The sequence below is a fragment of the Varanus komodoensis genome, unplaced genomic scaffold, assembly GCF_004798865.1.
Source record: "Varanus komodoensis strain SLA01 unplaced genomic scaffold, ASM479886v1 scaffold14_3, whole genome shotgun sequence".
In the NCBI taxonomy this organism is placed as follows: domain Eukaryota; kingdom Metazoa; phylum Chordata; class Lepidosauria; order Squamata; family Varanidae; genus Varanus; species Varanus komodoensis.
The window spans coordinates 1561744-1577353 of record NW_025335439.1 but is presented as its reverse complement, the minus strand read 5'-3'; the positions used below and the strand labels follow the sequence as shown (position 1 = coordinate 1577353).

General features: G+C 40.5%; 1 protein-coding gene across 2 annotated transcripts in view; it reads left to right on the top strand.

The window, feature by feature from the left end:
- DUSP22 (dual specificity phosphatase 22) overlaps nucleotides 1-15610 on the top strand; it is a 52647-nt gene that overhangs the window by 28651 nt on the left and 8386 nt on the right. For both annotated transcript variants that reach the window (XM_044424546.1, XM_044424545.1), the window contains 3 exons: nucleotides 7073-7122; nucleotides 10566-10640; nucleotides 14094-14265. In XM_044424546.1, the coding sequence (XP_044280481.1) occupies nucleotides 7073-7122; nucleotides 10566-10640; nucleotides 14094-14265 (297 nt within the window). The remainder of the gene's footprint in view (nucleotides 1-7072; nucleotides 7123-10565; nucleotides 10641-14093; nucleotides 14266-15610) is intronic.

Sequence of the window (15610 nt, the reverse complement as noted above, 5' to 3'; positions counted from 1 at the left end):
GACATGTACCTTATCTGAAAAGAACACATCAATCCCTCATCTGTTGATGTGGCAAGTCAAAATAACACAGGAGGGGTTTTTTTTGGCTAACCTGAAAGAACTTGCCAGGTGTTCGAGGTTTTCTATTTGCATCTGGCATCAGAATGATGTACCCTGAGGTTTTGTTTTTGGTTCTTGAAAAAAATATTTCTTGGAAGACGTTGTTAAAGATTTACATAAATTTAAATACTGAGAAGTTTAATGCCAAAAATAAGGCTTATTGTCTTTCTTTTTTAAAAAAAGCCTCAATTTCGGTCTAGAAATTTGTGATGCGCTTCGGACAGCTTAAAAATCCTGGTTTTTGTCTTTCGGTCAAAAAAGGACCATTCATGTGTCTGAATAAATAAGCATTTAAAGTCTTAAAGTTATTGAAGTATCTAAGATAATGTACAAAAAGAACATCAAGGTTATTAATGAATAGGTTATCTCTTAGAATTAATTCCCCGAGTCTAATGCTGGTTATATGGAATGATAGAATAGCTGTAAAAATTGATTGATACATCTTTCTTTCAGCATAGGTTTTTACTAGTTTAATGAAACTGAATAGTATTGTTTGAGTTGAGAAAATGTATCTAAGAATGAAACAACTTACTGAAAGTTTTTTGATGTGGTACATTCATTCCATATGTGATCATTTGAAAGTGAAGAAATTAAAATGGGTATTGGCTTGGCTTCATGATGTTTAAATATCCGCTGTTTTGGTTAGCCTTTATAAAGACTGTTCTGTGAATTATTTTAACTGTGCAGAGTATGAATGCATCAAATTGCTGCAACACATCTATGACATTTGATTTTCTTATTCTGTTTTTTCCCTTTGTGTTTTAAAAAAAAATAGGGCTAGAGTAAAATAATAGAGAGGTGATTCTTTTAGAATAGTAAAGATAAATGTGCAAGTTAATAAAACTGTGGAACTGAATTTCCAAAATGCTGTGAATGGTCTAGGGCTTTTAAATTATTATTATTATTTAAACAAAGCTGAATAAAATACCCCTTTTAAATTGCATTTAGGTATTTACATTTATGCACTGGGAAATGTTAATCTTTAACTGTACATTTTGTACTAGTATTTTCTGGATAAATATTTGCTTATTAGAGCCTATATAAGCAATAAATAAACCAATTTAACCTATTTCACTATCACAATTATGCAATAGTGATGTAATAATAGTCATACTGTTAAGCAAAAATGAATCAATATGTTCTGAAAATCTGGGACATATGTGAAAGTCTGATTATATAATTTCTAAACAAAACTTCAACAGCTGTGGAGGAGGAGCTTCTTTTGGGTCAAATCCTCAGTAGACAGTATACCTGGATTAGGTTTATCAAGTATTTCAAGCTGGTCCCAACACAATGGTTCTTTGAGCAGGAAGAGCGAATACTTGAAATGCTGCTTTTGAGCTGACTTTTGCTTCTTTCAGCTTTGACAATCTTGAAATCAGAATACTTGCGCTAGTTTTGTTAACTCTCCCTTTGTATCGGTTTAACTGTTCTGTTGACTTTCAGGGCCTAAGAGAAATAAAAGACTTGTCTTTGTGGTTACTCTTGTCTGATGAAATAGAAAACTGAGAGGAAAATGAACTTCTGGTAGACATCTTCTGTTGCGTTGGAATTGTGGAGGAATGAACCTAGAAACTTAGTGTTGCCAAGGTTTCCATTAATTGTCTCAGTTCAGATATCATATGGCATATTACGCCATCCCATGTAATACGTTTTGGGGCATTACTCTGTCACAAAGGCCAGCAGGACCTATCATAAGTTTGAGCTCCTCTCTTGCCACTTTACAGGTTAAAAAATTAGTATATTGAAATACCTGTATTGGAGAACTTAGTATGAAGCAGCTGATTCCTGGTGATTGAGTATGTAGGCTTGTCTGCTGGTACTTCCTAGAGTTTATGCTCTGTGCTGTTTATTAGATATTATATGTCCTTAGCTATTATGGTATTATATGCCCTCTGTTCTTTCTATCCTGTCCTTCCTTTTGTAAGCTCAAAGCAATTTAGATGAAGCTCTCACTATGCTTCCTATCCCGGCATTTGTAGCCAGACCCACTTAGCTTCCATGATGCTACAGCATCAGATGGTGCCATAATGTTCCCTGTGTATCTGAAGTGAATGCTATCTTGGTAAACGCAGGTTTCTCAAACATAAGACTGTTGGTGGATGTATCCTTGCAATGGAGACCTGGGTAGGTGTGGGTTACATGCCCCATAATGGGTGTTTCTAACTGCGGCTTAACTGGGGAAGGAACACAATCAATTACAAAGAATTTCTGTGCAGCATGCTTTGCAAGTGAGGAAGGGTTTGAGCATCTCTTTTGCATCAACTAATTTGCCCTTGCCTTATGGTAGCTTCAGAATGTGATTTGTACATGGATTTCCTCAGTAATTCCTACATGGAATGGAATTATAGCACTATTCTTTATCATTTGACCTTTGGGTTGCAGTTGTTAAGATGGTTTCTTTGGAAGGGTTCCATATAATTTATTTAAATAACATATTATTAAACATTTATTATATGTAATGTGTTATGTACACAGGCCCTTCATTATTGTATAACAGGTCTATGTACAAAGTGCATTAAAACAGCCATTAAAATATATAAAAAAATTTTTTTTGGCTTAAGTGGGAATACTTCTGGGGCACTAGCTTGAAGATTGCAACCAGAAATGTTATTTTAAAAACCACATTTTAAGTGGTGGGAAACCATGTTTTAAAATGAATAGTCCAAGCAGAAGCATTTTCTGAAGGATTTTGTTGAAAGGGGAGAAGAGGACAGTGAAACTAGAATCATGTATGTGAAGAAGTTCACCACCACAAAGATGCTCTGCAGATAGGATGGTCAGGGCAAAGGGAAAGCGGGGAGGGGGGATGCAGGTCATTGAGCAGTTAATGGAAGATGTGGTGCTATTGGTAGTCCAGAGGGAGTTCCTCAGAAGGCTTTGATGGAGAGGATTCTACAGAGAGATTTAGGGGAATCTCTAAATCCCATGGCTTGAAGAGTGTCCTGGGAGGATGCATCGTATATTGTAGCAGGAGACAGGGGACAATGGGGAAAGATACGTTGTGAGCCGCCCCGAGGCTTTGGCGAATGGGGCGGCATAGAAATGTAATAATAATAATAATAATAATAATAATAATAATAATAATAATAATAAGTGACAATGGAGGGGACAAGCGGGGTGGGGGAGGCAACTGTAGATGGCAAGCCAAAAAAAAAACAATGGCGATAAGAGGAGGTTAAGAGAAGTGGAGGTGGGGAACAGTAAGTATATGGATAGATGCAGTGCAGCAGCCTTCCCCAATTTGGTAAGGCTGATTCCCATCAGCTCTAGCCAGGATGGGCAAGGGCCAGATATTCTGAGAGTTATGGTTTGAAACCTCTGGAGGGCACCAGGTTGGGGCAGGTTGCAGTACAAGTATCAGTGAAGCATTTGGGCCCGTGGCTAGAATTTTTGCCCCAGGCTTGAGAAGTGGAATGCCTGATAATTCTTTCCCCTTCTCCATTTTGAATATTACAGTGGTGTTGCTTCATGGGCAACTTTCCAGGATCAGGAAGATAAATATGTAATTTTAATTACATTAAATATGCTTGTTTGGGTTATTCTATAAAAAGATTTGCTTTTAAGGTGATAAGATGTGATATATGAGAGAATTATAGCTTCCATATAGTCTGAAGTACCTTCTACCTAATCCTGGAAGCTAAGCAGGATTGGCCTGGTTGAAATTTGGATGGGGGACTTAATGTTGTGAACTCTGCAAAGAGCTTCAGCTATGGGCAGTATATAAATGTAATTAATAATAATAATTCTTACTAGAATAATCTAGACATTGGATTCTCTCTTCTGTCAAGTAAATTATGTGGACAATTCATAACAGTTTATTTGGAACTCTTGAGATCTGTCCAAATCTTTTACTAAGTAGTGAATTTCCACAGTGGCTTGTATAATTTTTGTGTGCTTATTGGACAAAGAAAACCAGCAACAAAGAGCAGCATTTATACATTGTTTATAAGCATAGGTCAAAATGCAGCTAAAGGTCATACGAAGAGAATAAACTTTATTAACTGGAAAACTTAGTCTGTGATCTGATATTACTAGGTAATATCAATTAAGAGTTGTCCTCCACCAAAAAAGAAAGAGAAGACCTTGTATAAATTTTATCTAATTTAATTTACATATAAACACAATTACAGATTGGAAGCAGGGGTGGTTTATTTTTAGATGATAAGCATGCAAGCAAACTAGTGCTGTTTAGAAGAAGAATTGAGAAGTGCACCTCCAAAAGAATATTGTTGGGCTAGAAAAGGTACAGAAAAGGGCATTCCAAAAGATCAATTTACCTGGAGCAACTTGCCTGTAAGTGAAGGGTACCCTGTTTGGGGCTGTTTAGAAAAAGTGTAAGGAAGGGGAAACATGATAAAGTTGTGCATAGCATAGAGAAAATAAGGTATGCCTCTTCCGTGCCCCCACTCCATGTAATGTTAGAGTCAGGAATCATCAGTGTGGCCAAGTAGTGGAGAAGCAGGATAGATACAGGGAAGTCCATCACAACACATAGGTAGACCCTGAAACTCTGTTCCTCAAGCTTAGATTGGGCAAATTCGTGGATCATAAGGCTATCAAGGGCTGCTAGTCATAATTGCTAGTCATGGGAGGCACATGCCTATGAAGGCTGGTACCTGAAGAACAGTAAAGGAATGGGCCGCTGTCCTGTCTTGTGTGGGGACTTGCCATAGGCATCTGATTGGCTGCCGTGGGAAGCAGAATCCTAATAAGCCTGTGATCTGATACAGTGGGCGCTTAAGTTATTAGAATATCATTGCACTTGCCAGGAGTCACTGAGGGTCGTTCACTGCCTTCCTTTTTATGCTATCTGTGCCAGCAATCAGTAGGTTGAGGTTGTTCCTCCTTTGATTGCTTCCCTGACTTGCAAAATCTCATTTGATTTCCTCCTCAGATTTTCCACACTTACCCACTAAAGCTCCTGATAAATGTTTTTTTCTAACTCTCCTCTCTCTGTTTCTCTGTGCGGGTGCTTGTATCACCCTTGGGGAGGCAGGGTAAGCTAGTCTAGTAGCTTGTTGATAAAGATCCTTCTGCTTTGGTTAGAGGTCACACTGGGACAATTCTTAGATGCCTGCATGTGGCTGTACTCACAGGAAGGATGCCTCTCTTGCTCGGCTGCAACTGTAGAAGGAACACTACAATACTGAGTGTGTTGTTTATTTTTAATTAACCACGTTCAACACTGAATCTGTTCCTATGTACTGCTATTTTATTTCATGTTTTAATCCTGTTTTTAAGCAATAAGCATTTAGATTAATGCAAAGTCAGTAAGGTACATAAGGTATTTGTAAGTCAAATACATGCTGCCTTAGGTAATTAGCTTAGTCGTGCTTTAAAAAGGCTGGAGATTTCCTTTGCTTGTAAGAATTACTTCCTGGGTGCATCACAGACGGGTGGTAACTCTGTTCAGAAGCTGTGAACTGCAGTCTCAATTGCTGAGGACAGCAAGGGGAAGGGCAGTAGTTGCACAGCAGAACACATGCTTTGCACGCAAAGATGCCCCGGTTCAATCCTGCCTTTCTGGGTAGGGCTGGGAAAGACTCCTGTGTGGAACCTTGGAGAGCTGCGGCCAGTCCCTGGACGTCATGCTAAGCTAGAACAACTGATGGTCTGACTTGCAGCTTCCTGTGTTCTTATGAAGCAGTATCGCCTTTGTCTCCAGCTTTTGGGGTTTCCAAAGTGCCTCTCCAGGTATTGGGCTGGACTGCTGGATGGATGTTGATACTGAAATCCTGCCCTTCCTTGCAAAGCATCCAGGGCAACCCCTATAAAAGCAATAGGACAAACACTGTTGAAATCATAACTAAAATTACCAGTATGTAAAACAGTCATCACTGCAACATGAAAAAACAGATAAAACACCTTCCTGTACTGCCTTGTACAAATAAATATGGTTGTAATTTAAAGACAACGGTGTGGGGAAACAGCCACATTTACAGTTAGGAGGAAGTTCTGCAGTTGGGGTGCCACCACTCAGAAGGCTCTCCAAGAAAACACAGCCTAAGAATTCCACAAGCAAAACCTACTGGATGAGCTCCTCTTGAGCATTGGGTCCATGAAGGGGATCCTTGCACAGAAAAAGACAGTAAAGATACCCTAATGGCCCTATATCCAGCGGGAAAGGGAAACTAATGCCCATACTAATGCCCTGAGCAGGGTGTGACATTCCACAGTTGAGCATTCTTGGATGCATAGCATTCTACAGGTGTGGACCTCTACCTAACATCCATGCTCAATGTATAGACATGGTAGGGTGGGAGACACGTCCCTCCCTGCCTCCCAGTATGTGCCCCCCTGCCGACAGATATAACTCTTGGAAGAGGCTGTGGATGTTAGTGTGATCCAGGGAGGTGATTCTTAGGCTGTGTTTTCTTCTTGTCTTTTTCTTAATTCCTCCCAGCAGTCCCCTGTTCTAAGTCTTTCTGTGCCTAAATTATTTTGAGTAAGGGCTGACTAAGAAAGTGAACATGTGTCTTTGAAAGGTGGCATGCCTAGTAATGTAACGTTCTTCAGAATGAAAATGCCTGTTAAAAAAAAAATAACCCCTGCTCCATTTTGTTTGGCTAAATAAGTAATGGAAAGCACTTAAATATAGCTCTCAAAAATAATAGCTTCCTATTTGACATGCATACACACATTAATTTTCTATATTCATTTTAAGAAAGCAAGAAGCACATATGAACTAACACCTTCGCAATTTATAGTAAGGACAAGACATTTGAAATGACAAATATAACCCCGAATCCGAGCACAATGTTTCCATTGCAAAGGTTCAGTTTGGCAGATTTGCAGCTGCCTAGAAGAAAACAGGATCCTTAAAATGGAGCCAGTGGAACCGAGTCTTTAAATCCTGAAACATTATTGATTCCCTCATGCTAGAAGAGAAGAATGTTCCAGTTGTGGAATATGTTTTAATTATAACCTTTCCTCCTTTATAGTTTAACTTTTTATTTATTTTTTAATGCAGGGAATGAAATATCTCTGCATCCCTGCTGCAGATTCGCCCTCTCAGAATTTGTAAGTATTTAAAAACAAGGACCACTCTTCACAGATGGATGACAAACCCCAGTCCTGTTTGGTGACAGGAGAAGGTCTCTGAACTGAGTATGCAGATGCATTTGATTCCTTGACTATATGAATTTGCTTCTTACAAACTACAGATACCCATGCCAGACAGCCGTGTTGACGGCTGTAGGTTGGTAGAACCAGTGTGGTGTAGCTGCTTAGAGTAGGACCTGGGAGCTTCTAGTCCCCTCTTAGCCATGAGGCTCAGGGCATGATTTGGGGTCAATAACTATCTCACAGAGTTGTTGTGAGGATAAAATGGAGAGGAGGAGGGTCATGCAAGATACCTTGGGTTCATTGCAGGGAAAAGGCAGGTTATAAATATAATAAATACAAATAGTGCATAATAAGAAAACGTCCAGCTCAAACCATGAAGATCTGGGTTCAAATCTCTTGTCCTTGCCACCAGCCTTCCTGGGTAGCCTCAGACATGTTGATTTTTAATTGCCCAATCTCGTAAGAAGGTTGTTGTGGGAGAAAAAATGAAGAAATCCCATGTAACAGAGATGTTAAAGCCCTTTCTGCTCAAGGGCTGAAGTCTTATTCAAAGAAACCCTTGGAGGCCACTTTCCAATAATGAGTATGGCTGAAGACAAAAGAGGCAGTGCAGGATAAGCATATCTTAGGAATACTTCGGCTTAAAGCTCAGATTTAACAGATATATAATGGATTTAGGAGAAGCATTTCAAACTTTTAGTATGATAAGAAAAGCTGCCCAAAAAGTGGAAAACCACCAAACAATTAGCAGATGGATGTCACAGGAAGAGCTAGAGGCCAGATCAGAACTCAAGATGGGCCAGGCTTGGCTGAGGTTCTCATATAAACTACCCTAGTCTTCTTGAGGTAAGCATGATGAATCCACAAATAAGATTTGTGAGCCCTGGAGATGGCTACAGTAGTGCTTGAGCACAAATGGTGACCTGCAAGCCAAATGTAACCATATAAGTTGGGTCTGCCAAATGTTCAGTAACCAACCAACCAGCCAGCCAGTGAAGACTAGGATGCAATGTGAGTAGATGGGGGAAAAGGCAGTAGCTTTAAAGGAGGCATGGTTAGACACTTGCCAAGGGCTCCACCGCAGCAGGAACCCACTGAAATTACTCCTCTGCTTCTCCCTTGTAACCTGCTTGTTCATCCACAGCTCACTCTAGCCCAGATAATGAGAAGGAGAAGCAGTTGATGTTGCTGCCTGCTTGCTCAGTGGCTCTTGTCCTGTCAAGCATGTAAGTGGTAGAAGGATGCGAAAGAGAAGGACTAATAGCAGGTGGTGAAACCTTCAGGAGAAGGTAAACTCGCTGTGGGAGGCTGTTTGTTGAGGGTATCTTGTCCCTCAAGCTTAGATGCAGCACAAGGTTGGGGTGGTCAGAATCCTAGTAGACCCCAGTATATCTGGCTAGTGGCTCCTCACTTGGGTAGGCCTATCCAGGAAGGCCTTTTGCTGAATCCTTCAAGGCAAGAGTGTTCACGCTCTCTTGCATCTGAAAGGCAACTGCATCAACTTTGCAAGAATACTTGGACGGGAGCCCAGTTTTTCTTCTAGGCTTCACTGTTTGTAGTTACCAGAGTTGCAGAGGGAGGAAGGGGGGTGGGATTCAGCCACTTCCTGATAATTTGTTTTACAGAGAAACAAAAGTAGTTTCAAAGGGCCTGCCTGGTGTCTATGGAAGGAAACAGCACAGCCTTTTCTTTCAGGTCAGAGCACTGCCTCTTTGGCCTGATGCTTTCGAGAGATATTTTTAGTATATTTGCTTCTCTCGGAGTGCAGAAAGTTCCCAGCATTGTACAAATGAATCAGTTGATTACTTCGGTTGGTTCAGAATATTGCTCTGCAGTGGTCTTTTACCTCCTTCTTTTCCCCATCAGGTTTGTGTACAAGGCTTTCTAAAGTATTAACAGAACTGGAGTAGCAAGAAAGGAATATACTTGCTATACCCTGTGGGTAAATGCCTGCATCCAAAGATATTTACTTATTATTACATGTTGGTCTTCCCCTTTTCTGTCCTACAAAGGGAACCCAAGATGATTTGCATGGTTATCCTTATTAGAAGCCTGTTTGGTAGGTTAGGCTGAGAGTTGGTGACAGGCCCGAAGTCATCCAGTGAGCTCTATGGTTGAATGGGAACTATAACCTGTATGCCCCAGATCCCAGTCCAACCATTTTTATTTATTTATTAAAACATTTTTATGCCGCCCCATTCGCTGAAGCCTCGGGGCGGCTTACAATAATGGGCTTAACCATCACACCATCCATATGCACATGGAACCCTTTTCTTTTGTCTCTGCTTGTAGTTTTCAAGGGTCTATAGTACTTGTACAGTACAGTCCTGACAGCAGGGCACATTACACCATAAACCTCGCAGTCAATACTCTGCTGCAGGGTGTCGGGAACATCTTGCATAGCACCCTGAGACCATTGGCAAGAAAGTCTTACCTAGCCAGAAGGCAGGCACTCACCACCTTTGTGCCACAGGATGATGTGTCTTGACCCACAAGACACAGTCATTGAGCACATCCTCCAATTTCTATTCACGCTCTTCCAAAAAGGGGCCAAAGCCCTCCCCTCTCTGCTCAGGGCCTAGCAGCCTGGGTCACAAACACCATCTCCCCAGCCTATGAACTGGCCAGTCTATAAGCCTTGGCCCATCCAAGAGCCCATTCCACATGAACAATGGCAACATCCATGACCCTCCTCATCAGAATTCCTTTGCAGGGCAGCTACATGGGCCACATCTTCGACATTTATCAAGTCCTACAGGCTAGATGTCCGGACAATGGCAGACTGCCCATTTGGCAAAGCAGTCCTCTCCATAACTTTCTGGTGACAGCACCATCTCACCTTCCGCCCCAGGGTGAGCTTGGTAGTTGCTCATATGTGTGATGCATAGAAACCACAAAGATGAAAGTAAAGTTGCTTACCTGTAACTCATTCTTTGAGAGGTCATCTGTGCATTCACACAAGCCACCCACTGGTCCCACTTGGTACTGTACTGTACTGTACTATAGAATTGAGTGAACAGGTGGGAGCCCCTCCCATGGATTGAAGGAACAGGAAGGGAAGGGGCTTCTGTCCAAACTGGCACTTAGCTTGTCGAATCCTCCCAACAACAGGCTTCACGCAGGCGCAGAGCCTATGTGTGTGATTGCACAGATGGCCACCTGAAGAATGACAGTTCCAAGTAAGTACTGACCTTTTCAAGAATTCAGACGATGCACAGCCCTGATGTTGTGTGTCTTGGTTACTAAGGAAATAGTTATGTGTATTTATAAGACAATATCTGGAATGTCTTTTCAAACCTCTAAATTTCAAAAGACAAATTAAGTAATTTCTTAATCCACAATCCTGTCACCTTGTATTTTACTATACTGGAGCTCTCCTTTCTCTTTTCTTTTTTCAGGGCCAGGCACTTCAAAGAAAGCATTGAATTTATCCATGAGTGCCGGCTTAGAGGTGAGAGCTGTCTTGTTCACTGGTACGTATTCTAAATTGGAATACTCCTATTTTCTTTATGGAAATTATTGGTCTAAAGGAAGGAACTGTGACAAAACACTAGACTCTCAAATGGGCCTGTTGAGGGTTCCTCAACAATCAGACATGTCCTTTTCTGGAATGCTCTGGCTCATTTCCCCCACTCTAGTATTGTTCTTTTAAAGCTTCTGCAAGCCTTGGGCTTCTCCACAGCCTGCTGATAATTTCCCTTTTGTGGGTAGATGGCTATGTTAGCAATCCACAGCCCTTCTAAAGTTCAGGAATAGAGGGAAAGCAATGAGATGAGATGGAGGGAAACATCCCTCTCCCTTAGCCTGTGCTCATGAGCCAAGCACAGGCCAGAACACAGAAAAGTTGTGCCTGAATAGGTTGCTGTGCAACCGGGAAATAAATGCTTGTTTCTTCCTTGCTACTCCCAGCCATGAGCTTGCCTCCATGTGAAGGTGCTCTGTGCAGCCTGGAAGTTTAGCTGCACATGGTTCCACATCTTAAGGAGCACATGTGCCACTGTACAGGCCCACTGTGCACCAGTGAAGAGTGCTAGCAGGAATAGTCGCACTTTACTCTCCACATGTTTAAGCACAGAAGGAAATTCCACATGGCCTAGTTACCCCTTAAAAGCTCATCGCGTTATGTGTGTGTTCTGGGAATTTTACCAGACATTTTCCTAATTTGCAAAGTAGGTTAAGAGTAGTTTAAGTTTAAATTGGATAATTTTTGATGTTTCACAATTGTTTGGTTAGCATTTTATTTTACTTTTTTGTATACAACAAAGCTTTTAATAAGCATTTGACCTGAAACATTGAGAGTGGGATTAAATTATAAAAGTTAATTTACATTTAATGTGATTTCAATGTTATATAGACCTTTTATCAAATAATTCTAAAAATTATGATAACATATAATTCCCAGATGTACAACAAATGTACTGAAACTGTTGACAGTCTCATAAATGTTATGAATCCAAAGAACTGCATAACAATTTGACAACTTGAAACTGCAAGTTGCATAATACTGTATCTGCAATTGGCATTGTTGCTAATGGAGTTGTGAAATGGACAGTTTCCCTTGGAGAAATGTATATTATGAGCAGGATCCAATGAGGTGCTATAACCCCCACCACTTCCTTTCGAATAGAAGTTGGGTTGTAAGGGGTCTGTAGGGCCATGAAGTCCAACCCCCTGCTCCATTTCCACATGTGGTCACCCATCAGGCTTCAGGCTCACCCCTTTCCAGCTTTGCAAAGGTGACTGAACATGCTCACTCGATGCTTTCCAACCTACCAATTCCCTTCTGTAAGCTGTAGGTCCCACCAATTCGGTTGCACAAGCAGGACACACTATTTACAGAAGGGCTATGATACTATGAACAGAAATTCATCTTTAACTTAACTCTGAATCTCCAATGCAGTTTATAACAATTTTGTCCAATTCTCTCTTCTGGATCTTTTTTGCTGCCAAAGCAAATAAAGTAACTTTATGTGTCACATATCTATTAATATCACTTAAAAGGAAAATATCTGTTTCTGGCAAGACATTCTTGTGTCCATATGATAGCAAGGGTTTCAAGAATCTCTCGAGTTAGTGTATACAGGACAGATTAACATGTAATGAATGATGTCTTCAACTGGATATAAATCACAAACACATTATCTGCATTCAAAAGACACCTTGTTATATCACCCATTAAAAACTGTGGTTAGTATAACTTAAAATCACAGCTCAAGAAAGGTGTTTTTTTTAAAGAGGATGGTCTCAGTCTGGACAGATAGCTAGCTCCATAATGTTCTGTTTTCAAAAGGGAAATCCACTGAGCGTTTTTAATCAATTCCAGGTCCTTTCCAGAATCTATCCAAAGTAACTAATCTCTTAATTGTCTCTTCTCCAGAGGAAAGATGGTATTCAAATCAGAAATATATTAGCTATATGCCAAATTATGGAGCATTGACTTCCAGATATAGTTTTCATTCATTTCCAAATGGCCCAAAGCTGAGAAGAAGAGCAACTGGTTTATGATACTGCAATTGAGCACAGTCTATTCTTGGCCTGAAGTTTTCAAAAGAAGCTGTTTTGTACTATTTCCAAAAGATGTTTGGTAGTGCTGTCAGTCCCCCAAATTTCAGTCCTATGAATAATTTGTATGATCATTTTGTATAACCTTCAGGGTAGGTTCAATCAGCTGCCCACCTTCGCTATAACAAAACTTATTAATGCTGCAATGATTTTCTGTGCCTTCAATTTTACACCCATCCTATGCTCTTTCCATGAGACCGACTCATTAAAAAGGATGCCTAAACATCTAAATGAATGAGTTGTTCAATAACATGTTGGCCCAGGTGCCATCTGCACCTAGGTCTATGACTGCCAAAAACAATAATGTGAGCCGTCCCGAGGCTATGTAGCAAGGGGACGGCTTATAAAAACTTTAAATAAATAAATAAATAAATAAAATAATCTTAGTCTTACAGTAATTTATTGACAAGTCATGTTTACCTCTTAGAAGATTCCTCAAGCCCAAGAGAAGAGAATTAATACTAAATCATCAGCATACATCAATATATATTTTTTCTGTTTATAATTCCTGGAAAAGGAGAATTTACTTGTGCTAGGCATGGCACCAATTATTGACATAAATATTAAAAAGAGTGGGGGCTAAGAGACACCCTTGTTTTATTTCCTGAGTTGCTACAGCATGTAAAATAGCAGAAGAGCCCTACTGGATCACACCAAGGACTGCCTAGTCCAGCATTCCATTCATTCAGTGGCCAGCCAGTTGCCCCCAGAATACCCCCCAGCAGGGCATGAGTCCAACAGCACCATTCCAGCCAGGTTCTTCAGCAGCTGATGCATGCTGTTGTTGGAGTAAGCGTGGAACCATCAGAACTATAGTCTTATCCAACCCAGTTGTAACAAAATTAGCATTTACTAATAAAGTTAGGTGCAGAAGCAAAGAGCATTATTCCTATTTGAGAGACCATGATAAGAAATGGATGAGTCTGGATTCTAATTACCTGGTAAATCTGTAAATCATGAATTCCGGTCCCTGTGCTTTAGCAATTTGTCAGAGCCAAAAGCATTACATTCCTTTCCTGTGACTGACGTCTTGGCATACTTTGAAATGGTTGCATTCCTAATTCATTACACTCCTGGATATTATAGTAGACAGATGTTATTCTCCATCTGGATTACCGTCATCTTTTATATAAGAACCTGGACCATTACAGAGAGTAGAGTTTAATCTAAGAACTGGTATTTCAGTAACTGCCTCTGGCTAGCAGGTAGCATCCATGAGTAGAATTCCTGGCTTTGAAACTTGCAGATTCTTGCATTATATTTTGTGTTGTTTGTTTTTTTGCTTTTTCCCTGCTAAATAGAAGTGTTTGGGGTAGCTTGCAACTAATTGTGACCTTTCTGCTTGCCTTTGGGTGGTGATGTAGCCTTGCTGGAGTTTCCAGGAGTGCAACTTTGGTTGTGGCCTATGTAATGACAATCACTGCATTTGGCTGGGAGGATGCACTCTCTGTGGTGCGAGCATCGCGATCATGTGCCAATCCGAATGCAGGCTTCCAGCGGCAGCTAGAAGAGTTTGAGAAAAATGATGTTGCTCATGTAAGTTCCTTGATGTCTCCAAGCTGTGCAATGAATTCTTACTTCTGTGAGGTTTGCTTTTGCTTGCTTTGAAGTAGAAACAGTTCTGCATGAAAGGAAATGGGAGCTTTAAACCCCAGGTCAAGCAGCAGATTGATGCCTTCAAGCTACATGATAAAGTTAAATATGTAGCATTGAGCTTAACCTCTCTTTTTATTTGCAAGTAAACACACAGGGCCTGATCCTGATTGAGACCACCATGACATGAGTTAGGGAAGTCTGTCGGTCTGTCTGTCAAACACACTCTCTCACACACACCCCTCAGCTGCTTTCAGTCTAAACTTGTATCCTCTCAGCAGGGGCTAAAATAAGAACTGAAGATACTCTGGAGCAGGTGTCCCCAATCTTTTTGTGTCAGTAACTAACTACATTTGGAATTTTCCAGGAGTACTGTGGACACTGTTACAAAATGGCTACAATAGTTGGTGCTTGTCTGTTCAGAAAATGGCTGCCACAGTGAGCATGGCCAGCCACATTCATTTCCCAGGAGACAAAAAGAGATACCTTGTGCAAAGACAATGCAGAGGCAGTGTTTTGGGCTCCAAGTAAAAATGAGGTTGGAGGTCAGGATTTCACTTTGCTGCAGGTCAATCTCCCAGTTATTTCAATTTTTTAAACAATCCAATTTTCAAAAAGGTCAGAAGGAGTCTGGTGAATACCTAGTGATGTGTCTGCAGCACATCATGGTGGTGACTCCAGCCCAGGAGATTTCTGTTAACTGCAATACTTTTCCTGAGTTGAAGTGCTCACAGCATTTAAAAAAGAACCGAAGGCATCAATGTATCCCTTTCAGCAACCTTTGTGAGAAGCCAGTATATATGAATGAATTTTCTTTATCAGAATTTTCTGTTTCTTCCCTGGTCATTCTGTGCCTCTTATTAGCCTCCTGCACTGCCACTTTGCCAAGCTTTTCAGCATCTGAACTTTGAATGTTCTTGAAACCATATTTTGAAAGTGAAGCTGTGAAGTATATAGTTTCTTTTCCATTCATCAGTACATTTTGAGTAGCTCGATATATCTGGGCTGAGCTCAACACTGGACCGAGACTAAGTCATTCTTTAAGGAGACTTATTGACATCCAATGGGACTTAAGTTAATCATAACTTATTTTAAGTCCCACTGATATTAGTGGGTCTACTCTAAGTATGACTAAATCTTGGATCTGTTCTAATGTTTATTCCTTGGTCTTGCTTGTTTGAAAAAGAGAAAAAATGGGTTTTGTTAGGATTTGCTTAGGATTTGCTGAAGCCCCTGCTGTAATTTTCAATCCTAATTATTTATTTCTCAAAAGCTTACTATTCCTCAG